At 50.1% G+C, this 23,975-nt stretch overlaps 3 protein-coding genes and 1 pseudogene across 3 annotated transcripts in view; 2 read left to right on the forward strand and 2 right to left on the reverse strand.

Annotated features, from left to right (window-relative positions):
- Positions 1–3,581: 3,581 nt before the first annotated feature.
- Positions 3,582–4,785, reverse strand: FAM167B (family with sequence similarity 167 member B). Its single transcript, XM_007950449.1, has 2 exons — positions 4,528–4,785; positions 3,582–3,812 (listed from the first exon to the last, which is right to left on the reverse strand). Exons 1-2 carry the CDS (start codon positions 4,783–4,785, stop codon positions 3,582–3,584), a joined length of 489 nt encoding a protein of 162 aa, XP_007948640.1.
- A 790-nt stretch (positions 4,786–5,575) lies between these two features.
- On the forward strand, positions 5,576–14,306 carry LOC103205195 (annotated as a pseudogene).
- A 316-nt stretch (positions 14,307–14,622) lies between these two features.
- On the reverse strand, positions 14,623–21,900 carry EIF3I (eukaryotic translation initiation factor 3 subunit I). The gene is made up of 10 exons (XM_007950450.2): positions 21,814–21,900; positions 20,523–20,610; positions 20,173–20,238; positions 19,056–19,205; positions 18,840–18,967; positions 16,379–16,489; positions 16,207–16,296; positions 15,641–15,714; positions 14,850–14,942; positions 14,623–14,704 (listed from the first exon to the last, which is right to left on the reverse strand). The coding sequence occupies exons 2-10, from the start codon at positions 20,560–20,562 to the stop codon at positions 14,623–14,625; spliced, it is 834 nt and encodes a 277-aa protein (XP_007948641.2). The 5' UTR covers positions 20,563–20,610; positions 21,814–21,900.
- A 223-nt stretch (positions 21,901–22,123) lies between these two features.
- Positions 22,124–23,975, forward strand: part of TMEM234 (transmembrane protein 234) — a 3,571-nt gene continuing 1,719 nt past the window's right edge. The window contains exons 1-3 of the mRNA XM_007950472.1: positions 22,124–22,139; positions 22,408–22,559; positions 23,379–23,445. Of these exons, the coding sequence (XP_007948663.1) occupies positions 22,124–22,139; positions 22,408–22,559; positions 23,379–23,445 (235 nt within the window). The remainder of the gene's footprint in view (positions 22,140–22,407; positions 22,560–23,378; positions 23,446–23,975) is intronic.

A 23,975-nucleotide genomic window follows, 5' to 3' on the forward strand; every position in this document is an offset into this window, starting at 1 on the left:
GCCAAGGGGAGGGGAATGCTCATGTCTGTTCAGGTGTGGCTGAGGCCCCCTGAAGCAGGGAGTGACCAACATGCCCTTCGGCTGCCGCATGAGGCTGCAGCCCTGGGAACAGGGAAAGGCTGAGATGTGCTGACCAGGCAGAAATTGTGTGTCAAGAAAAACTTCAGCGGCAGAGGGTGAGGCAAGAGAAACCTGGAACTTCTGGCTGAGGTGGGGACTCCCCCATAAACTGAAAGAAAGCTCAGCGCTCCGGAGTGAGGGGTGGGCAGGTAGCTATGACTTCCTGGGTTTCCACCTCTCCCAGGTTTGAAGCAGGAATACGCAGCACCAACAGGCCCTACACATGCAGCAGCAGTATAAGAGGCGGAAGTAGGAAGGAGCAAGGGGACAGTGTCCTGCAACACTTGGCAAGGACAGGAATGGAACATTTCCAGATGGAAGTTCAGAAGTTCCTTGCCTAGGACCAACTGCACCCCCACTGGGGATTAAAATAGCCCTTATTCTCTTCTCCCATCGTCCTCTCTCCCCTCCAACTTCCCAAAGTCAGATCAGATATTTCCACCCTAGAGACTCCACCCTAGATGATAAATATCCATCCACTCAAGCCCGGAGACTACTCCCTCTCCCAAGCAATGCTGGTCAGTGAGAGCTAAAATCACTTCTCACGCATCCGTCCAGGTGCCCTGAGTGAGTCCTCTCTCTTTCTCTGGAGGTCTGGTCACTAGGTCTGTCCGGGAACCCTAAGGATGACCCAAGCCTGTCATCACTCTGTTCCATGGGGGCCAGGAGAGAGTCATAGTCTAGGTTACCATCCTCCCCTAGGGTGTTCTGGCCCTGGCTCAGCCATTGCCTTGATCTGTAGAAGAATGAGCATCTTGCCCTCTTTGGACCTTGGGAGCCTCATCCATCACATAAGGATTTGGTGATTTCTGAAGACTTTTTTAATAGCTCACAAATCCATGTGCCAGATGTTCCAAGAACCTGCTCCCAGTGAGGTGGGGGTTGATGGTACACATTGCGGCAGGGGCAAGGGCTGCCAACTATACATAAAAAGGTGGCCCAGTCACACTGGAGCCTCCCAGCTGACCACCAGCAATGTTTCTCCATCCCCCAGCCTGAGGGGCTGCTGCATATCCTGTACCGTGCTGTTACCCTCTGCTATCAGGCCCTCACCAGAGCCCCTAGACCCTTGTCCCCAGTGTTCCTTACCTGCCCAGCCCGGGAGCCCTCTGGCCCGTTCACATGGTCCTCCTGGCCCAGCCTGGTTGCCCAGACACAGTCTCAGCTCCCCTTGCCGTTGTTGCCACCGCCTGTCTCCCCGCGCCCACGTCCCACCCTGACTTCCTGCCTCCTCCTGAGGGCTCCTCAGCCAACCCAGCCCCAGCAGCCCAACCACAAGCCTCTAGCACCCAAAGCTTCCTGCCACCAAAGCCCCCTACTCCTCAGCCCTGGGGGTCCCATACATCTCCAGGGGCAGGCCCTACTCACCCTGAGAGTGGATACTTGGAGGATGAAAGTTGAAGGGAGAATGTTTGATGGGACCTCCCCTCCTGCCCCCCCCCCCGGGGTGCAAGGACAGCCTTTGAGCGGGGAAAGGCAGGTAGCACACTGTTATTGTCTGAGAGCTGAGTGACCCTTTCGTTACTATCTAAAGTCAAGATAATATCATTTCAGAATCCGAGGAGAAGACAATATTCCTGTTAAGTAGCTGGAGAGCAGGACAACATCCTTGTTGCCGAATGACAGCAGGCTAACATCTTTGCTGCAGTTGGTGGGCAGAACATCACTCATCTCATATTCTGGGGACAGGACGGCAGCTTTATTAGAGTCAGAGGCAGGCTAACACCCCTCCTACAGATAGAATGCTGGACCACAGCCCATTTCAGAAGCAGGCAGGACAATGCCATGTCTTCAAGAGGGTGGAGAAACAGCCCCTGCTGTAGGCAGAGGGCAAAACCAAAGCCAATGCCATTGCCATTGAGTTGATTCTGACTCACGGCATATCCATGTGCCTAAGAGCAGAGCTCTGCTCCGAAGGGATTTCAGTGGATTTTTCAGAAGTAGATCAGTCCTTTCTTCTGAGGAGCCTCTGGGTGGACTTGAACCTCTAACCTTTTGGTAAGTAGCTGAGCACATTAACTGTTTGCAATACCCCATGAGTTGTGAGGGCAGGGCAGCGTCCACCAATTATGGTTGGAGAATAGGGTAGCAGTTCTAATTCAGATAAGAGATGCAGGGCCTGGCACCATTTCCTGCTTCAGGTAGAAGACAGAACAAAAATGCCTGCCCCGGCACCCAGGTGCAGGCCTCAGATTGGCGGAACTTTCTGTTACAGGCAGGAGGCAGCATCCTTGTGACAAATGGCAGGCAGGCCGAAAAGCTCCAGAAGGAGGGTGGCACCCTCCTCATCATAAGCTGAGGGCCAGGTCACCGGCGACCTGATGAATTTCAGCTGGACTCGCTCAGGCCCAAGAGCTAGATCTTGACCTCATCCAGAGAAAAGTGTGAACGTGGTACCGTCTAAGTCTCAAGTCTACTCAGGCAGGGGGAGGGGAACCCACAGAGTATTGTTGGGGTTTGTGAGGTGCAAGCTGATGCTATGTGCACCTCAGCTGCGGAGGGAAGGGGGGGGACAGGAAACGGGTGGGGGAAGAGGAAGCCTGTGTTGGAAAGTCAGACAAAGAAGTTAACACAGAAACAAAAGCCGAAAGATACAAAGTAAGAAACCTCCAGAGTGATACAGAGCCCAGAACCCAGGCTGTAGGCCTGGTGCAGAGTAGACGGCTCAGCTGGCCTTGCTGTGTGACCCTGAGCACTTCACAGTCCATCTCTGGACCTCAGCCCAGTAGTACTACTACAACCAGGTGATAGTAATGATAAGCATCTGTTGAAGGCTGTGCACTATCTCACTTAAGCCATACCCCATTCTTATGAGGTGACAATTAGCATCTCCATTTTAGAGGTGAGAAAACAGCTTCAGGGGTTGAGGGATTTTCTCACTTCTGATTCAAATAGAGGTAAAGTAGAATAGAAATAAATGCCAGAGTTGCCTTTAACTGAGGTCTACTAGATCTTGCATTCTACAGCCATCCAATTTTACCAGGTGGAGGTGATTCAGGATTTTAAATTCATTCTCAGTTCTCATCTTGATAAGATAGAGATGGGGAGCTATCAGTCCACCACCCCCATCCATCTCCCATACCTACCCCCCCCTCCCCCCGCACCCTGCCTCAGCCCGGCCCCAACCCAGGGCTTCTCTCCTGCAAGGGAATGGCTGGTCCCAGTTACAGACAGGTAACCTTGAGCCTAAATAAACTACAGAGACCTTGATATGCAATAGAAAGCATGTTTATTGTGGAGCCTGGGGTTTTGAACACCTCCTCTCTGCCAGCTAGGGCAGCAAGGGAGGGGCAGGATGCCGGGGCTTTGAGCTCTCAGAACTTTCGAGGGCTGAGCCCCCACCACCCCACCCCATCCCCGCCAGGTGCTGAGGCCTCTGGGGCAACCCTTCTCCCCCGCTTTCCAGATGGGCTGGGGAAGAGGCAGCGGGGGAGGGGGGGCGGGAGCCACGCAGGTGCCCCTCAGCAGAGGGTGAAGCGTCGGGAGCTGATGTTCATGCGCGTGAGACCGAGGTGCCGCAGCGGTGAGGCCAGGGCCGGCCCAGCCCCCGGCTCCAGCTCCAACTCCAGTTCAGCTTCGTCCAGCAGCTCCTGGTGCAGGTGACAGGCCTGGTCCACCTTCAGCCGGTGCAGCTGGGCCCGCAACCTCAGCAACTGTCCTGCCAGCTGCCGGTCCTGAACCTGCATCTCCCGCTGAGGCCAGTAGGGGGCGTGAGCCTTGATTGGACCGACCCTCGGCCTAGCGCCGCCCTTGGTCCTTTCCTGTCAATACTCCGGAGCCGTTGCAGTGGCTGTGTCCTGTTCAGATTACTCTCACCCTAGTAGCTTGATTCCTTTGCATTTCTCAGATCTTGCTCCGTACTGGTGGTGCTCAAACAAAGCTAAGGAGCCATTATTAAACAAATACTGATGCCTGAAGCCCCACCCAAGGTCAACTAAGCAGAATCTGCGGCATAAAGCCTGGACATCTTTCTATTTTGCGTATTGATCTAGTCAAAACTCACTCCCTCAGATTTCTGCCTAAAGTTTAGTCAGCGCCTCCTTTTGTACTTCACCATATCTTTGGAGTATAGCAACTTCCAGAGTAGAGGAGGCCAAATCATCCCCCACTTATAACTGGTGCTTCTGGAAGTGCAGGGCTCTGTCCCCTGAGCTTCTGGAGCACAAGGTAGTGGTTTGGATGGAATCCTGTAGCCCCCTGCCCCCCATCCCTGCCAATAAAACACTGGATAAGTCCATTCCTGGCTCCTCAGGACTTTTAAGTTTATATTGAAACACAGCCACACGAGTGGGCATCTCCTGGGAGTGGGGTCCATTCTCACCCCCCTTCCACATGCTCCTGGTCTTGGGCTCTAAGCAAGATTGATCCAAGGGGCCTCTGCAGGGTTGCTCGCCCCACCATACTCACCAGCTCATGGCGGAGCCAGTCGAGGGCAGAGCTCATTGAGTCGAAGCCACAGATGGCCCCGGGTCCCCCCGGCCCAGGTCTGGCTTGGGCCCCGCGCCAAGCCTGGCTCTGAACCTGGGCTGTCCACTCCAGATAGGAGGGCCGCCGTGTCTGCAGCTGCAGCTTGGCCGTCAATGCCTTCACACAGTCCAGGCTCTCCTCTTTCCCCTCTTCATCCTCTTCACCCACTGCCTGGAATTTCAGTGGCCCCAGGGACATGGCTGGGATTGGGTGGGTGACAGGATAAGGCTGCTACTCTGAGATTACGAAAGGGCTGGCAATAGTGCCCAGGGAGAGATGGTAAGAGCCAAGGGTAAATGGAGTATGCCAGAGAGGGTGTGATGGTGAATATTCAAGGAGCAGTCTGCATGTATCAGGGTGGTGAGCAGATGAGTATGGGAGGCTGAGTGTGCAAGACCTGGGATTTTCCTGAACTGCTAACCCAGGGAGCCACGTGATGCCCATCCGGTTGGGGGCAGGAGGAACCTTGCTCCTCTGGCCCCTTGGATGAATTTTATTGTTTTTGCCCAGAAGGAGACACCCAGTTCCCAGAAAGGAAGTTGCTCCAGGATAAGAAAAGCATCATCCACGCCATAGTCTTGGCCCTCCTCCCAAGCCCCAAATTAAGGATGTGGAAAAAGAGGAGGAGGTTGCCCAGCTGCCCCCGGCCCTTACTCATGACATTGGCCCTTCAACAAAGGAATTGTATCCAGAGCTCTGGCTTGGAAATCAGGAGAGCTGGGTTCTGGAGCCAGCTCTGTGGGACCTTGGACAAGTCACTGGCCCTCTCTGAGGTTCATTTGGGACAAATCAATGATTTTATACTAGACTTTGAGGAGTCTTAGGGTCCCCTAGAAATCCCTCAGAGCAGAGGGAAAGGCAGAATTATGGATAGGCCCTGTAGCCCCCTCCTAGGACTCATCCAGAGCAGTTCCCTTTTTAAGTTTATATTGAAATATAAAATACACATGGACCCAAAAGACCTGAAAACAGTGATACAAACGGACACATGTACATCACTGTGCCTTGCAGTACTATCCACGATTATCAAAAGGTGGGAACAACCAGCAACAACTGATGAATGGATAAATAAAATGTGGCACATACAATGGAATATTACTTGGTCATGAAAATGAATGTCACAACATAGACGAACCTTGCAAACATCATGATGAGTAAATTAAGTCAGTTACAAGAGGACAGATATATATAAAAGCAAAGATTATTAGTGGTTATCACGGGTGGGAGGGAGAGAGGGAGGGAAAAAGGGGGAGTTTTTCCTTAGGGGGCATTGGGTTTGTTACTGATGGAATAATTTGGAAAAGGATAGGGAGAATGATTGCAAACCTTGAAGAATGTGATCAGTGTCATAGAATTGTATACGTAGAAATTGTTGAGATGGTGTATGTTTTCCTATTATATTTTCACAATAAACATTTTAAAAACACACAAAGTGCACGTATCATAAATACATAGCTGATGAATTCTCCCAAACTGAACACACCTACGTAACCAGAAGAATATTACTCAAAAAATAAATAAATTAGCTAAAAGCCAAATTCACCACTATCAAGGTGATTCCAATTCATAGCAACCCCTATTGGGTCTCCCAGGCTGTAAATCTTTACAGACCTACAGAACAGCTGATAGGTTCAAACTATCAACCTCCTGGTGAGCAGTCAAATGCCTTAACCACTACACCACCAGAGCTCCTTGGGGTATATTACTAGCACCTGGGAAGTTACCTTTGTGCTTCTGGCCTGTCACTATCCCCTTAAAGGTAACCCCTACCCTAATTTCTGACAGCATAGATCAGTTTTGTCTGTATGTTTTCCAGTGGTTCTCAAATCTTAGAATCACATGGAGAGTTGTTAGGACATTGCTGGGCTCCACCCCTAGAATTTCTGATTCAGTATGTTGGGTGGGACCTGATCATTTTCTTGCTAACAAATTCCCAAGTGATGGTGATACTGCTGGTCTGGAATTTTACTATTTGTGCTCCTATGTGTCTGGTTTCCTTTGTATAGCATTGCCAATTGTATGTTTACATTATTGGGTCCACCTATGGTTTCACATTTTCATCTGAAAGAAGAGTTTTGTCAAATCAAACAAACAAAAAATTGGAACCTAGTGGCTGGAGGCTGTAGTCAGTTTTATTCTTCCTAGCAATCAGCATCCAGCAGATCATAAGGCATCCACGGTTAAGGAATGAAGGATTGATGGATGGATGGATGGATGGATGAGTCTTCTGTTACTTCAATACCTCCTACTGTAATTTGCCAGCTTTAGTGTGTCTCTTGCCAGACTGAAATCTCTGCTATCAGAACCTTCATCAGTCATCCCTGGGTCCCCAAAAGCAAACAAAGATACAATCTCAGGATATAGGCATAGGTACTTGGCGAGAGACTGAGGCTCCTCCCAGCAGGACTCCACCAGAAATTGCTCCCATTGAGGGCAACCTCAGGCAAGGATGTCCAGTTGTGGAGGGGGAGGAGCGCCAGCTACACAGCTGCTTCCATTTAAGGTGGACAGAAGGATTTTCCTCACTCAAACCTGAGAGGTAGGGGAGGAAGTAAGCAGTTGCCTGTGTGGAGCCTACACTTTTCAGCCCTCCCATCAAGTACTGGGAAAGAGATGATTTGTCTTTCTTTTTTAAGTCAGTAGGAGTAGCGGCACCCCAGGGTTTACAAAGATAGTGAGTGCCTCCTGAGACCCAGGCACAGGGCTAAGGGCTTGAAGCAAAATGATTCTCCTCATTACACAGATGAGGAAATTGAAGATCCCTTCACAGGTTGTAGTGCGGCTGTTCGCTAGGAGGAATGGGCAGTAGGAAGGGTACAGTAAATTCCTGGGCAACTGTGATTTCCCTTCCTCCACGGGGCCTCCTTAAGTGCTGCCCCGCCGGCGCCGCCCGCAGCCCAGCTAGTTCCAGTGCCTTTTGGAGCCGCATCTGCAGGCCTGCTGCTCCTAGTTTGTCTTTCTGCTCCGCCCCAGGCTCCCCACCGGCCAAGTGGAGTTCTTGGAGTTGATTCGCACAGGCCAGGCCCGAAGGTGCCCCGACTGGCGGCGCGCTGTGCGCCACTGGTCACCACCTGCTGCTATCATAGGGGCCCCAGACGACGCCAGACTTGTGGCTGCTGCTCTAGCGTAGCGTTGAGTCCCTAGAGAAACGGTGAGACGTGGCGGAGGAGTCCCCGGAGTTGGAAGCGCGCAGCTCAGCGCGGAGCGGGCGCCCCCCTGCGTAAGGAGGCTCGTCTCCTCTCCCCCGGTGGGGAGCCGGTGCGTCCCCAGGGTCGCAGTTGGATTGGACATCATCATGTTTCGTTGTAAAGACCTGCGGGTGCTGCAGCTAGACATAGGGGTTGTGGAAACCACGGTGGACATCGCTTGCTCCATCGAGGTTCACCGGGGACAGGCCAGAGACTCTGAAGCTAAGCCTATCCCAGACAGAGAGGAGTAAACAGGGGCTGCAGTGCGAGGGGTCTCCGCATCTAGTGTTAGCCAGGTGCACAGCTAAATGGCGGGGGTGTGCACATTAGTCGGAGGAACTTGGAGGGGCGGGAGCTACTGAGTCGAGGGAATGGACAGCGCGCGGGTGGGCGCATTCTGATTTTCCGCCTGACTTCCTTCCCCAAGCACGGTCCTTCACGGAGACCGCCATCACCTCCCTTCCTTCCTTCTGCCGTCCCAAGGGTCTGCGATTGGGTGACGCCCGCCACTTACACACACACCGAAAGCTATTACGAAAGAGTAGCTCGACAGGTGGGCGCTGCCATAGGGTCTGGAGATGGGGAAGCGCCGGGCCTGGAAGGGACTTGTGGATGGGGCGCTTAGTGGGTGCCCTAGACCTGGCCTTCGCCCCACCCTGAGCCACAGACCAATGCTCGGCGGCTGAGCGAGGTGAATGAGGACTTCAGCCTGTGGCTCAGTTATCCCCGGGCGGTGATCGTGCCTCCAGAGGGGGATGACAAGGCCCTGACGTCCCGCGCGCAGACTTCCGCCAGAAAGGCAACTTCCCTGTGCTCAGCCGTCACTACTCACCCAGCAGAACCCTGAGTTCCGCCCCTCCCCAGACTCGGCCCCCTGGTCAGTGGTTCTTCCCGCCTCTTTTCTGCTCTGGTCTGGCCACTTTGCTGCCGCCCCAGATCCTGCCCGATTCTGGCCCAGCCCCTCGCTCAATCCCTCCTTCGCCGTCTCTGGCCTCGCCCCTCCAGTGTGTCAGGGTCTCGCTTTCCTCTGGCCAAGCCTCTGGCTGGCCCAGGGTCCCTTGAAGCCCGGTCCCTTCTTTGTCAACCCATAACCCACCCACAGTCTACTCGGTCCAGCCACAAAGCCACCAAGACTTGGGTCCGAAGCCTTGAGGGGTCCGAAGCCTTGAGAGCTCCGCCCCTAAGTCCCCTGCGCTCCAGCCTCTCCTCTCCCTCCTCTAGCCCGTCTCCCGCGTGCAGATTGGGCCATGGGGCGCCCTGAGCGCACTCCTCGGGTTGGGGTGGGTGAATATGGCCCCTGGAACTGAGTTTCTCTTTGCAGGTGTTACTGCGTTCCATCCAACCCCTGACCTAGCCCCAGAAACGACGTCGCGCTGAGGACTAGGAGCTGCGGAGGTTTGTGCTGGCCAGGGTTCCGACTGGGGCCTGGGACTTCTTCACCGACCCTCCCTCGGCCTGTGGCCAGGTTGCTGAACGAGACCCAAGAGACAGGAGACAGGCGGCGGTACCAAGGCCGAGGCTGCCTACCCTGGCTGGAGGCTGTTCCACCAGCCACTGGAAAGATAAGGGAAACTCGCGAGCCTTTCCGTTCTCTCCCACTCTCCTGCAGGATTCTTCATGGATGTATTGTGGAGGGGCGTCTGCCATCCCGCCATCTGGGTATCCCCATTGCACATCCCCAGTGACAGAGCTCATCACTTTCTACACACATTGCCCTCAAGTTGGATCCGACTCATAGTGACCCCTCCTTGGCTTTCTGAGGCGGTATTACTATGGAGGTAGATTGCCCAACCTTCCTTCCGAGGAGTGGCTGGTGGGTTTGAACTGCCAGCCTTCCTGTTAGCAGTCAAATGCCTTAGGCACTATGCTACCAGAGCTCCTCATTACTCTCTAGGCACCCCTGTATTAAACTGACATTTGTCCCTCTGGAACAGGCCCTTTCCACACACCTCCCCTTCGGTTCTAGCTTGTGCTGAGGACTGTGTCTGCACGGTGTATCTGTTTTTTTCTGTCTCCAGGTGATTGTAGTGCCAAGAGGAGATCCTGGGGGAGTTTTTGTACTTTGAGGAGAGTGGCTTGCTCCCATACCTAGAGTACAAAAACTCTCATTATTCATTTAGTCAACCAACATGAGTGGGCACAGGAGCTGTGATGATGGCAAGACCAGACAAGGCTGAGATCAACGTCAATGGGCAATTCAAAGTCAGTGTGGTAAGTGGCAGCACAGAGGAGGCTCCCCCCTCTTACAGGTAGTCCATAGGTTTCCCTGAAGATGGGCTGCTTCAGCTGAGACTTGAAAGAGGAAGAGTTAGAGGGAGTGGAGACATTCCTGGTGGAACTCAGATGCAGAGTCTGGCCATTGTCTTGTTTGGGAACTGCAAGTTTTTCAGTATGATGGGAGTGTAGAGTTGAGCTGGGTGCAGAGAGAGGCTAAAGGGATAACAGAGGCCAGAGCAAAAGTTTGAATGCCATGATCATGAGTTTAGACTATCCTAAATGCAGTGGGAAGCCATTGAAGGCTTAAACAGGGCTGAAGATTCTCCATTAGATTTTCTGGTACCATGAGCAGAGCAGTTTCTAGGAAGTATGAGCAGATGCCAAAATCTCAAGAGTATTGTATGTCTCTTGTCAGATGGGCTTCCCAGAGTGTCTTATGTCACACCCATCACACTGGGGTACTTCAGAGTACTGTGATACTTTCACCAAATTGGGGGCTTCCCATGGCATTCCATGTGACTCTTCCCCAGGTAATGCTGTGTCTCCCAACAGACTAGGTTTCCCCAGAGGGTCTTAGGTCTTCCCCATCAGACTTGGGAATTCTTAAGAATGCTGAATCACTTCCATCAGATTAGTTGTTCAGTGGATTCTGTGCTTCATGAGTATGGGCTCCCCAAAGGGTCCTGTGTCCCTTCAGATGGGTTCCCTGGAGGCTTCTATGGCTCCCTTACTGGTCTGGGGCACTTGCTTCCAGGCCATGCTCATCAAGAGCTTGGGTTGGGAGACGGGTAATCAGACTCCCACTTGCCTAGGGGACGCCTCTACAGGAGAGCTTTGTGCCCTTGGTGGAGGCCTGTGGAGACCCAGAGCAGAGCATAAATTGCTAGCTTGTTTGGCTAAAGAGCTGCCACTGGCTGGTACATATGAATGAGGCACCGAGCACCACCTGTCTGGCAGCCCAGGGCATGGGAAGGTAAGGCAGTCTACGCTTCAAGACAGGGAATAGGGCAGGATGGTGAGGGCTGTCAACCTCTGTCACAAAACCATGGACCGGGAACAGGCCTATTTTACCTTGGTAGGGAAGGACCTGGACACTGTTGCTGGGCCCTGGGTCCACAGGTAAGGGGCCTATGTCCTGGGGCATGGGCTTGAAGGCAGAGATAGCACATTTTCGTGCCCCTTGAGCCAGACCATGGCTGAATTCCAGGCACTGGTAGAACAGAGTAGATCCAGGTGTTGTTGCCGGAAAGCTCCAGCCCTACCCTTCTGTCCAAAAACTCCACTGCTTTGTGCCATGCTCTGCCCCCTCCTCAGGCTGGCCACCCCTTCCAGCTGTTCTGTGACCACTCAGCCTTTTCCCACACCTAGTCCAAGCATGAGGCACCCACCTTTCTTCTCTTCCTGGACTACGTGTATGTGGCAGCTGGGCCACCAGTTCCCACTGTCACTGTGTTTGGGGAGGAGATGCTGTTGGCGCTGTTGAGCACGCCTATGCTTCCCCCTTTGGCACCTTCCTCCGCAACAGCAAAAAGGAGAGGTGAGCTAGGAGAGTGCCAAGGTAGGTCGCGGACAGCACAGGATAGGGCCAAGCACCTGCTGCATCAGCACCTTATTCCCTTAGAAGACATTTTCCCCTTCAGTTTCCCTTCTATGAAAACTAAGTGTCCTCTTCTACCATACCTCAAAATCTCACACTTCTCCTAACTTGTGCAAACTCAGAGATGGACAGGTCCAAGGCCATTCCTTCAGACTGACCTTCCTTCTCCATTGTTGTCAGTGAGTTGATTTGCATGGTGAGCTCATGTGTAAACAACAGAACTGCTCTATAGGCTTTTCAAGGCTGTGACCTTTGAGAGCAGATCACCAGACTTCTTTCAAAGCACCTCTGGAGAGTTTGAACCGCCAACCTTTCATTTAATAGCTGAGCACTTAACTATTTGAGCCACTCGAGCAAATGTACAACTAGCCTGAAAACAAGGACTGGAAGGGAAAGTTATTGCCAAGTGGTCATTTCTGATGGCTCTACCACTTTACTGGTGAAGCAATGAAATAGAAGTTAGAGTGGTTTGGGCTCAAATTCTGGCGCTACCACTCACCTGGTGGGTGATCTTAAGCAAACCTGAGTCTCAGTTTCCTAATCTAGTGTGGAGAGGACTGTGATAGTAACTGTAATTTACAAGGGGTTGATAATTGAGTTAAAGCATGGAAAGTGTTTAGTGGTCCCTGCCACGAAATAAGCACACAAGTGGTCATTATTTTTCTTTGGCTTGTTGCAGTATACTTCAGTTAGGTCCCCATAAGCATCTTTATTATTAGTCTTGAGAAATGGGAGGGCTCATTCCTCTCCAAGAAGGTGGGGATCATAGTTGTCTCTGCTGTGCAGCCCTCCTCCCCCATACCTCATCTTATTTTCACTAACTCCACTAATGGATTATCCATGTTGGAAAACTATCATTTTTATTTACCTTCCTCTCACTCATCCCTCAAATTTAGTATTTCTCCTAAAAATTTCTTAGCTTACTCCTCTTCTGTCACACCTCCCTCCTATTGCCCTAATTGATCTTTTTTTCCCATCTCAACCATTGCTCCTCACTCCTTTCCCGTTATTCTTCTCCTTTGTTCATAAGGCCCCTCCTCCTAGTGTTTTGTCTTTGCACACCTACTGACACTCAGCTCAAGTTATCATGTCCTTGACAAGCCTTCCTAACACTTAAAAAAAAACTCCGAACTCACTGCCATCCAGTCGATTCCAACTCATAGCCACCCCCATTGGGTTTCTGAGGCTATAAATCTTTACAGAAGTAGATTGCCCCATATTCCTTCTGTGGTGCGACTGGTAGGTTTGAACCACTGACCTTTTGGTTAGCAGCCAAACATCTTATTCACTATGCCACCAGAGCTTTTTTTTTTTTTTTTTAAAAAAAAAAAAACACTTTTAGATAAAGCTAAACTGGTTTCTACCTCTAAATAGAATCCCTTAAGAACTATGGTTTTGCGGTGGGTTCGGGACCATTGTCACAGGGGACATCAAGCTCAATTGGCATAACGTACTACACAAAACATTGTTCCGCCTCCTACTTTGGCGAGTAGTGACTGAGATCTTAAAAGCTTGCAAGTAACCATCTAGATGCGATGGGTCTCTCCTCATTCAGAGCAAAGAAGAAAGAAAACCAAAGATTCGTGGAAATGATTAGTCCTAGTGACTGGTACACCATGTGATCTGCAGCCTATATGACTATGAGACCAGAACTAAATGGTGCCTGGTTACCACTGTCAACCACTCATAGGGGGATCTATGTAGGAGATCCTGGATAGAAAGGGAGAACAATGTGGAACAAAAGTCAAAATCATTTGGAGGAAAAAAAAAAGGGGGACCAGGCTTGTTGGTCTGTTAGAGCCTGGTGGAACCCCTGAGACTATGGCCCCTTGCTGCCCGTCAGGTCTGGAATTGAACCCACACTTGTGGCTTCCAGCCAAACAGAAGACTGGCATATGAGTTGAACATTTACCTGAGGTAGAGACAATCCTTGGAGAGAACAATCATGGGAGAAAGAAGGGCTGTGTGTACACAGGGAGACAGCTCAGGGGGCAGGAGTTCATGGAGTGATGGACACAGGGAAGAGGTAACTATCGGGAGGAAGTGGGAAGGGAGTTGTTGCATTGGGGTGAATTGTAGTCAATGTCATGAGACAAAATGTATATGAACTGCTGTATGGAAAGTGAATTCGCTCTGTAAATTTTCACCCAAATCACAATAAAACCAAACCAAACCAAACCAAACTATGGTTTTGTCTTGTTCCTGTTCTATTCTGGAGTCTAAGACAAGACTAGGCATAATCTTGCAGGAACAATTAGGTTATGACCGCCCCAGGGTACCTTATACTGCTAACCAGGGTCTCCTATCTAGAATCCCAGGAGGCATAGCTGGGCCTTGAAACTGATTCACTCCCTGCAGATGCCTGTGCGAAGTGAGGAGTTGGACACACTCCCTGTGGTTTGGGCTTAACTAGCCAAAAAGGATAGTGAAATCTGCAGAACGCACTTTATGTCTTCACTCCTTTGGCCATTTGGCCTCGTGGAGCCCCAGAGCCTGTGACTGTGGCAAGATGACTCCCCAGCCTCACCTTCTCTCCTGGGGAGTTAATCCCCTCTGCTCAGCTTCCTTACCTGTCTTCCTCCTCCTCAGGCCTGTTTCTGCATTGAATCTACCCACCTGAGCTTCCAGAGGTGGTATAGGAAAAGGTGTGGCAAACAGTGACACAAAAGATCGAGGGCTCTCAGCCAACAGCTTCAGCTTCAGAGCTCCAACCCTAAGTGCTGGCTCCTTGAATAGTGGCTGAGATGTCCCTGAGACCTCCTCAGGACTCAGTACCTTGGGACCCTGGGTGAAGCTGCCTGCAAGTGAACCTAGCCCATAGTATTGAAGTTCCAGGTTTGAAGTATCTAAAGTATAGGGAGAAGGTCCAACTAGTAAAGGTGTCCATGACTGGCATCAGTGTCTGTCAGTGAGAAGGGAAAATGGTAAAACTGACCCCATAAAATACATGATCAGAAACCATTTATTTCCAGACTAATTTATTTCTCAGCATCCTAAACTTTCTGTGAGCAGCCTGAATGGAGATCCAGCTTCTTAAGCCTCAAATTCAAACTCAAAGTACTGTGGGTCGAAGTAGTGGATGCGGACATAACCATCTTCACCACCACTGCTATAGCTGGAAAGACACAGCAAGAGATCAGTCAGGCACCTGCTTGGGGAGAGGCAGGCCTATCGGGCAGGGCATCAGAGAGGGGCAAAGGGAGGGCTTGTGGGGCAGAGACCTGACCCAGAATGAGCTCAACCCATTGCTGAGGGCCTACCTCTTGCCATCAGGATGGAAGGCAACACTATTGATAGGTCCAAAGTGACCCTTGACTCTTCCAAATTCTTCTTCAAAGGCTAAGTGGAAGAACCTGCGCAAAAGGGTAAAGAGAAGAAACCATTCTTCATTTCCTTCCAAAACAGTTATAACATAGCACTCCCCAAATGCAAACTGTATTATAACAAATAGTGGGGCAATTGAGACAGGAGGAAATGGAAATAAGTGGGAAGCTGAAGCGAGGGGTAGAATGGACCCAAATGTCTGCCTGCATCCATAGCTAAGACTTGCTGAGTGTCTACTATGTGCCAGGAAGTGCTCTAAGAGCTTAATGAATATTAACTCATTACTTTAAAATGTACAATGTCATGAGAGGGTTATTATCATTATCCTCACTGTACAGACAAGAAAATTTGGGCACAGAGCAATACAATCACTTGCCTAGGGCCTCATAGTTAAGCTGAGAGTATATGCTCATCACAGAAGGGCCACAAATTTGGCTGCACTTCCTAGAAGCCAAAGGAGCCCTGGTGGCATAGTGGTTAATTGCTTCGCTAACTGAAAGGTAGTGGTTTGAATCTACCAGCTGCTCCACAGGAAAAAGATGTGGCAGTCTGCTCCTGTAAATACTGCAGCCTTGAAAACCCTATGAGACAGTTCTACTGTATTCTATAGGGTCGCTATGAATCAGCATCAACTCAACGGCAGTGGATTTGTTTGCTTTTTGGTCCCAGCAGCCATGGAGACACACTTCATGAGGTTTCCATTTGGAAGAACTCCCCACCACCTTACCTGGCTTCAAATTTCCCAATCCTGGTGGAGGTTGTGGTTACATCCATGGCTTCTTGTCCACCACCTAGCACCACCTGAAGGAAAAAAGAAACTCTAGAAACAGCCCAAACCAAACCCATTGCTGTTGAGTCGATTCTGACTCACAGCAACCCCCGTAGGGTTCCCAAGGCTGTAAATCTTTACAGAAGTACATTGCCCCATCTTCCTTCTGTGGAGTGGCTGGTGGGTTTGAACTGCCAGCCTTCTGGTTAGCAGTCAAATGCCTTAAGCACTGTGCCACCAGAGCTCCTCAGAAACACCCAAAGGGCAACCAAATCCATATAGTTTATTTCCTTCCCCAGCAGCTTTTAACATCTCCCGTATCAGACTGGGAGGGTACGAAGGGAACAGGTCTAACAGACACTCTAGCCACCTCCTGCCCTGTTCCCTGTGGCTTGACTCTGCTCTGGGGTCCTCTCTGCCTGACACCATTGCCCCTCAGGATTCATAGCCTGACCACCAGCCACACATCTAGATCCTGGAAGCTTTCTGGGGCTTTATCAGGAAGCCTGGGGAAGCTCCCTTACGTGGTCATAGTTGGGAGAAAGGGCAGCTGAGTTGACGGGACGTTCTGTTCGGAAAGTCTTCTGGTGTTCGAGGGTGGTGGAGTCAAAGAGCTGGAGAGAGAAGGCAGGCAGGCTGAGAGCTGTGTGGCAGGTAGGCAGGAGCAGCCACACCTGATGCCCTACCCAGGCTCACCTTGGATGTGTTGTCCTTGGATGCGGTGACAAACATGGTCATGTCCCTGGACAACTGGATGTCATTGATCTGCCGGGAGTGCTCCTTAACATTCACCAATACTTCTCCGGACTGGGAAAGGAGGGAAGAATGAGCCCTGACTGGCCCCAATCACCCTCGGTGTCATTAGGGTTCTGTACACTGCTTCTTGTCCCATCGAGGGGAGGGGAGGCCTGGGCTGAAACTGCCTAAGTATCCCCCAAATCAACATTTACTCCCTCCCCTAGGCCCAAGACTACATCCTGACCTGGCCTTTGTGTGAGTTTCACAAACACTGACAGGCCATCCAGGACTGAGGAAAACACATGCCCATGGTCACAAATCTGTGGACCTGTTAATAAATCATAATGGTAGAACCATTTCCACTTGTTTCTTCATTAAACAAATATTTACTGAACAGCTATCATTTGTCAAGTGATATGCTAAGCACTTAACAACATTTTACATTTTATCTTTATACTGATCCTATGAAGTAAGTATTACAATTTTAAGAAGAAGAAAGTAAGGTCCAGACAATATGTGCCTTGCTGGAGACCACACAACTAGTAAGAAGCAGAGAGCCTATGCTCATACCTGCTTTCTTTCTTTTTTTTTTTGGTATCAAACTTGGTATCTTTATTTTTTTGCAGAAAAATTTCCACTTAATTAAACTTATTTACATAAAGTTATCCATTACGCCTTATTTTTTTTTTTAATAGTATTTTACTGTATTTTCAGTGAAAGTTTACACAGCAAATTAGGTTCCCATTTGACCATTTCTACACAAGCTATTAGAGACATATTACATTTTTCACAATGTATCAACATTCTCATTAATTGCATTCTGGTTGTTCTGTTTCTAGTACTCTAGTTTCCCTCTCCCCTTATCTACTCATCTTTGCCTTAGAGCAACTGTTGACCTTTCGGTCTCACAGAGATGGAGCTCATACTGACTTTATTCCCAGGGCCTGGTCAGTCAGTCATTGGGGACTGTTACATGTCCATCTTTTTTAGGTCTCCTAAGGGAGCTCTGATAGCACAGTGCCTCAGGCACTTGACTGCTAACTAGAAGGCTGGTGGTTCAAACTCACCAGCTACTCCTCGGATGGAAGATGGGGCAATCTACATCCGTAGTGATACTGCCTTGGAAACCCAAGGAGGGGTCGCTATGAGTCAGATCCGACTCAATGGCACAAAACAATAACAACAAGGGCCACTTCAGCTCCCAGTTTCCCTGCCCACTAAACAACATGCTAACTTAACTAGACAACATGAGTAGCATAGAAAGGAGTTTTGGAGTCACCCGCTTACAGCTGTGTGATCTTGGAAAAGTACTTGCCCAGTGAGAGAGCTTTCAGCATCTCCAAACACCCAAGTCAGAAATGGGAGTCAACCTAAACTTTACCCTTCCTTCACCTGCACTATTTGCTACCAAACCAAACTTGTTGCTGCAGAGTCAATTCCGACTCATCATGACCCTGTAAGACAGAGTAGAACTATCCCATAAGGTTTCCAAGGCTGTAATCTTTACGGAAGCAGGTTGCCACATCTTTATCCCATGGAGTGGCTGGTAAATTCAAACTATCGACCTTTTGGTTTGCAGCCGAGTGCTTAATCACTGCACCACCTTCTAAATTAAACAGAAGGATGTCTTCTATTTAATCAGTCACCCCTATCTATCTCTTGAGATAGATAGAGTCACCCCTATCTATCTCTTGAGACTCACCCTCTTGGCTACTGCCCTAGTTCAGATCTATTCTCCAACTGTAGCAAAACCTTTCTAAGGAGGCAATCTGATCAACAGTCCTTTGAGGATTCCTGACTGTCCAGAGGGAAATCCACTCTTTCTCTCCTGATACTCAAGGACCTTCAAAATCTAATTGCTGCCTACCTTCCCTAACAGTGCATTCCACTCACACTAGACTCTTCACCCAGTACTCCCAAGCCTCCATGCCTTTGCTTTTACTGTTCCTTTTGCCTTTCCTTCCTGCCTGAAGCTCCATTTACTCTTTATGGTCTACTATACATGCCACCTCCTCTGTGACAGAGTGCACCTTCCATACTTGTTAAGACCTCTATGGTGGCACAATTTATAATCTGACTCGTGCTAGCTGTTTATAAGTCTGTCTTCCCCTAGGGCAGGGACCATGTCTGATTTACTTGTGTCCTTGAAACCCAGCACAAGGCCTGGCACTTAGTAGTGGCAGGAAAATGCTTATTTGTGATCATTATGAACAAGCTCTGACAAGTCATTCAAATAGCTGATGTGATTTAAGCCTTAAAACATTTTACAAACAGGCTCAGGGAAGTTATGCAACTCACTCAAAATCACATAGAAATTGGTGAAATCTGTATTTGAACTCAGCCTTCACTCTTAACCATAGTGCTATCTTGCCTTGAAACATCTCATTCTGGCAGGCATGGGCCCTACATGGCCCCTTACCTTGGCACTATACTGGTTGAGTTCTCCACTCTCGTGGCCTGCGATGATGCACTCTCCCAGGGGCCCCCAAACAGCACTGGTGATCTTGGAGTCGCTACAAGGGATCTTCATGTAAGGCTCGTTGCTGTCTGTAAGGGGCAGCAGGTATCATGCCCTGGACACTGGAGCCATACCCTTCACCTTAACCCCAGCCCTAGCTGTAGCCCTAGCCCTTACCGATCTGGCTTGGGTCCCGCAGGTCGAAGAAGCTCACAAAGCACTGGTAGCCCATCTGCTTGTCCGTGGAGAACATAATGATGTTGCCCCCAAAGTCAAAACCACAGGTCCGGACAGCTGAGTTGGTCTTGAGTAGGGCCAGCTGCTTCCCTGGGGACAAGCAGAGTCTGGGCTTCCCCTTGCTCACTGTCATCATGGGAAGATACTCCCTATACCTGCCTCGCATCACATACCACTGTTCCTCCTGCTCCAGCACTCCAATCCATCCCTCTCTTCCCCCTCACTGCTACTTTTTGGCTCAAGTCTCTTAGTATCTCTTTCCTCCCACCCCCCAAAGCTCTCCTCAGACGTCAGCTAATGTGGCACTGCTCACAGTGGATTACAATATATTTCTCTCTCCCTCAGACTGTGCTCCTCCACACCAAAGACCTGTTCTGATTTCTCTCTGTATCCTCAGGGCCCAGCACAGGCCTGGCACAGAACTGGGTACCCAGTAAATAGTTGCAACATAATAGGCTTCCCTTTCTTTAGTCTCAGGTTTTCCAATGCATGCTGCCCATTGCTACCTGTACTTATAAAGAGACCACCACTCATCTTTGCTTCAGGACCTTATAGCCTGCCAAGGCCTACAGAACAAAGCCACACTTTCAAGCTGGCACTCAAGGTCTGTTCTGGCTCTGGCCTGCCTATCCACCTCATCTCTACTATCCATCGATTTCAATGCCCAAGAAGCAGGAACTTCAGTGAGATCAGATGACTTGAACTTGACATTATGTTTTCATTCCTGCATATGCCAAAGTGATGACCTTTTTTCATCCTTCAAGTCCCAGCTATATGACATGTATCTTGGAAAACCTTCCTGGGCTGCTCCCACCCCTACTCAAGGCAGGCAGTTGCCCCCTAAGTCCTCCCACAGTACTTATGCTTCCTCCAACATGGTTTTTATTTTACTGTAGTGCCTCTTTTCTCATCTATCTTTTTTATTTTCTCATCTGTTTCTCATTTCCTAGACTGGGAACTGTCTCTGGATTTATCTGTTTCCCCAGAATTTGTTTGCTTAAAAAGGCACCCTATCAATCCTCAGTGTTTGCTGAAAAAGCAAATGATCCAGGCTTACCTGTTTCACAATCCCAGAGACGACAGCTGTTGTCAGCTGAGCCTGTGAGGACATGCTTGGTGTCCCCTGAAATGGCTATTAAGGAACAAGACTAAGTTCACCTGAGCCCCTGTCCTCTTGTTAGGCCATATGAATAATTTTCATGTTCAGCTCCAGCCTTTCTTCCCCCTTCCTTTCTCAGCGCATTTTCACCTCCTCAGCCACAACTGGGAAGTTTTCCCAGATGTTCCCCCAAATAGGGAAGAGATTACAGAGGGACCCAGTGGCATCCCAAACCACCAGCCCCAAGCTCAGCATTCTCTCCATTGCTGGCAGCCCCTGGGAGCATAGACTCAGAGCAAAGAGGATACAGTCGGCGTCCACACACCACACAGCTCCCGTGTGGCCCATGTAGGTGCCCAATCTCTCCCCATTCACAGAGTACCATACATTGACGATCTGGAGGAATCAAATGACAGGATGCTAACATTCCAGGCAGAGCAGCAGCTTATTTCACCCCAGAAACCCTCAGCAGCCTCTACTGCCTGCAGGTAAGCAAGAGACGAGTCAAGAGGCTTACAAAAATGGCCTCTTTTATTACTGCCTCAGCCTCCAAATTCCCAGACCTTCAGACGAGTACAATATCAAGCTGAACACTAATCTAGAAAAACAATAGCTTTGGTGTCCTGTTCAAGTGGGAGCAATCACCAGCAGGGACGTCTGTGTTCTAGTCCCTAGTGCCACTATGTGACTGTATTCTCTCAAACAGAGCACTTCTCCCCTTTGACGTTCAGTTTTCCCATTTGTAAAGTGGCCATAACAATAACGCTACCTTCAAAGGGTAATTAGGAGGCGCTGATGAAATGGTGTCTAAAGAGTTTAAAATATAAATGACTAATTTCAGTCATATGCACCAGGTTCTGTATGTACTAAGATCCTTACATACATGATCTCATTTAATCCTAAAGTCAACCCCATAAGGTAGGATGGAGATACAAAGTACCTATATTTTATAAACAGGGAAACTTGAAGTTGAAAAGGTTAAGTCACAATGCTAATAGATCAAGAGTCAGGATTCAAATCCAAGTCTATGTGGCTTAGGAGCCCCACTTTTAACCATTAGTGTTAACTTTCTCCTTAAGGAGGGGATTCAAAAGGCAGTATAATGAGGGATTGTTTGCATTCAGTGAGCCCATAGAATGAAATGAAACTTGTTGTTAGGCGCCAATTTCCACTCAGCGACCCCATGTAACAGAAATGAATTGCCCCATGGGCTTTTTCTAGGCTGTAAACTTTACGGGAACAGATCGCCAGGTCTTTCTCCCCCTAAGTCACTGAGTGGGTTCCAACAGCCAGCTTTTCGGTTAGCAGCCCAGTGCTTAACCATTGCGCCACCACTCCATCAAATCCCCTATGTCCCTCGAGGCCTATGGATCAGCTTTCCTCTAGAGGGGTGATCTGTTACCCTATCCTGATAGTATGGTTCTGTTCTTCCCCAGAATGGTCTTGTCTTGGTTCCCTACTTCTCAGAACCATGCGCTCTTTGGTTCCCCTCTAGTGGCAAAACTAGTTTGCATATCCACCGCCCTGGCAGGATGGACTCGTCCCCTCCAGGATCCCTTCCACAGGCTCCCACCCACCGGCCCTCGGGCTGACGCTCACAGGGTCTTTGGCCACGGTGAAGAGGAGGTCCCCTTCGCGGTTGTACTTGATCTGCGTAATGGACCGCTCATGGCCCTGCAGCAGGATAGGCTTCTGTGGATACAGGACGGCAATGTCAGAAGCTGGAATCGTGTCCCTGCCCCAGCCCGAGACCAACAATCCAACACCCTTAACGCAGTGGAACTCACCATGCTGGCGGTGACGCGAGGAGACCAGTGACTCGAGCAGGACCGGATGAGGCCTTTACGCCACTTCCGCATTCTGGATCTCCGCGCCTCCGTTCCCGGAAGTAGAAGAGAGCGGTGTTGCCATGGCGGCGTCTCTAGGTGGGTAGCAGACCTGTTCCTCCATGGATTTCCCGACCCCCCGGTCTTAGTTAATTTCCCACCCTACCTTCACCCCCCTACCCTCACCCCTGGTACTGTCCCAGACCTCAGCCTCCTAGGTGGATCTTCCCGGCCTCCCAGGGCCTGACCTACTGGCCAGTCGCGCGCGAAGCCGGGAGGTGGGGACCGCCAGGCTAGAAGACCAGGGGAGGGGCGGGCCAGGCAGGCGCGGGTTGGGAAGGAAAACGTGACCCGAATCTCCATCCAGGACAGGTGCTGGCCTTGGTGTTGGTGGCAGCTCTGTGGGGTGGCACGCAGCCGCTGCTGAAGCGGGCCTCCGCCGGCCTGCAGCAGGTTCATGAGCGTACCTGGGTCCAGCAATTGCTGCAGGAGATGAAGACCCTCTTCTTGAATACTGAGGTGTGTTCCCGAACGTCCCGTCTCTCGAGGGTGGCCGCTAAGGATTTGATCTCTGGAATCAACAGATCTGGGCCCGAGTCCCGACTCTGCCACTTGCTTACTAGATGCTCTTGGACTTCCCTGAGCCGGTTTATAATCTGTAAAATAAAGAAAATAGTGGGGATATCAATGCCCAGTTTTATGGGACAGTTGTGAGGATTAAGTGAAATTAGACATGTAAATAATTTAGCATTGGTCTAGTATCAGTGCTCAACTCAGGGCAGGGCTGCTATTGTTATTTTATTATTGTGATTTCTCCAACGGACCTTTCCAGAGGGAGGGCTGGAGGCTCAGATTGGAGAGGGAGAGTCAAGCAAGATATGGATATGGAGAACTGCCTCTGACCCTTAGTAGTAAAGACAAGACATGGACACAACCAGTTGTCAGGGCCGAGGGTTATGAAAGGTACACATGAAGTGCTGGGGGGGTTCTGGGGCGGGGGGGAGCGTGAAGAAAGGAGACGGGGACAACACAGGACGGGGATGGACAAACTCAGGAAAGGCTTCCTGGGGGGGGTTGACATTGACATGCACTCAAAGGCTTGCAGGATAGGGAGCATGGGAACTAGCAGAGCCTAAGGAGAGGGCATTCTAGGGAAAAAGCATGTAATTCAGTCAGTAACTGTTTCCCTTTTTGCCCTGGAAAGGTCCTCTGAGAGTTTAGTGCTCCCTGGGCCTTTATAATTACCCCTCCTGCAAGGAAAGACATATGCTAGAAGCTCAAAGAAGGTAGTGCTGCTCAGTCTAGCAATCCCATTTATTGCAGCTTTCTCGTTTCCAGTACCTGATGCCCTTTCTCTTTAACCAGTGTGGCTCCCTTCTCTACTACTTCACCTTGGCATCCACAGGTGGGTCTCTGGCTTGGAACGGTTCTGCTTAGTGGTGGAGGCCACCCAGGAGAGCCATTTTTGGGGAAGAACCCTGAAATACCGTGTTCCCATCAGTGAGGGAGAGCTCGCTGTCTCTGGCTCCCTCTTCGCACCCTCTTCTCTGAGCAGGAGTGGCACAGTAGCCTGGTTTTAGTATGCTGCACACACAGGGTTCGTGTGAAGCCTGGCAGTCTTGTGCAGCAGCAGAGGAGGAAGAAGGTTCATCTTGCTGTGCCAAGTGCAGTCTTGGACACTCTTGCTTTCAACCTTGCATTCTACCTTCCTTGACCTTGAGCAAATCCCTTATTTGAGCCTCAGTTTTATATGATCTGCTTCATAATTGTGAGGATTAAATGTAATAATGTATGAGAAGCATCTAGCAGAGTGCCAAGCACACAGTAGGAGCTCGATAAATATAAATTTCCTTCCTGCCAAACGTTTGTTGACTGGTCTCTATGTTGTTTTTGTTGTTTTTGTTATGTGCCGTTGAGTCAAACCCGACTCATAGC

The sequence above is a fragment of the Orycteropus afer genome, unplaced genomic scaffold (assembly GCF_000298275.1).
Source record: "Orycteropus afer afer isolate SDZICR_OR568_19922 unplaced genomic scaffold, OryAfe1.0 scaffold00272, whole genome shotgun sequence".
Classification (NCBI taxonomy): Eukaryota; Metazoa; Chordata; class Mammalia; order Tubulidentata; family Orycteropodidae; genus Orycteropus; species Orycteropus afer.

Bases quoted from the DNA above. Each gene is read 5' to 3' on its own strand.
- EIF3I (XM_007950450.2), bottom strand. From the start codon at position 20,562: ATGGGCCACACGGGAGCTGTGTGGTGTGTGGACGCCGACT. The intron at 18,968-19,055 runs GTAAGGGCTAGG...TGCCCCTTACAG, and splicing joins GCGGGACCCAAGCCAGATCG to ACAGCAACGAGCCTTACATG. The intron at 14,943-15,640 runs GTAAGGTGGTGG...CCTTTTGCGCAG, and splicing joins ATTGGGAAATTTGAAGCCAG to GTTCTTCCACTTAGCCTTTG.
- FAM167B (XM_007950449.1), bottom strand. From the start codon at position 4,785: ATGTCCCTGGGGCCACTGAAATTCCAGGCAGTGGGTGAAGAGGATGAA. The intron at 3,813-4,527 runs GTGAGTATGGTG...TACTGGCCTCAG, and splicing joins ACTGGCTCCGCCATGAGCTG to CGGGAGATGCAGGTTCAGGA.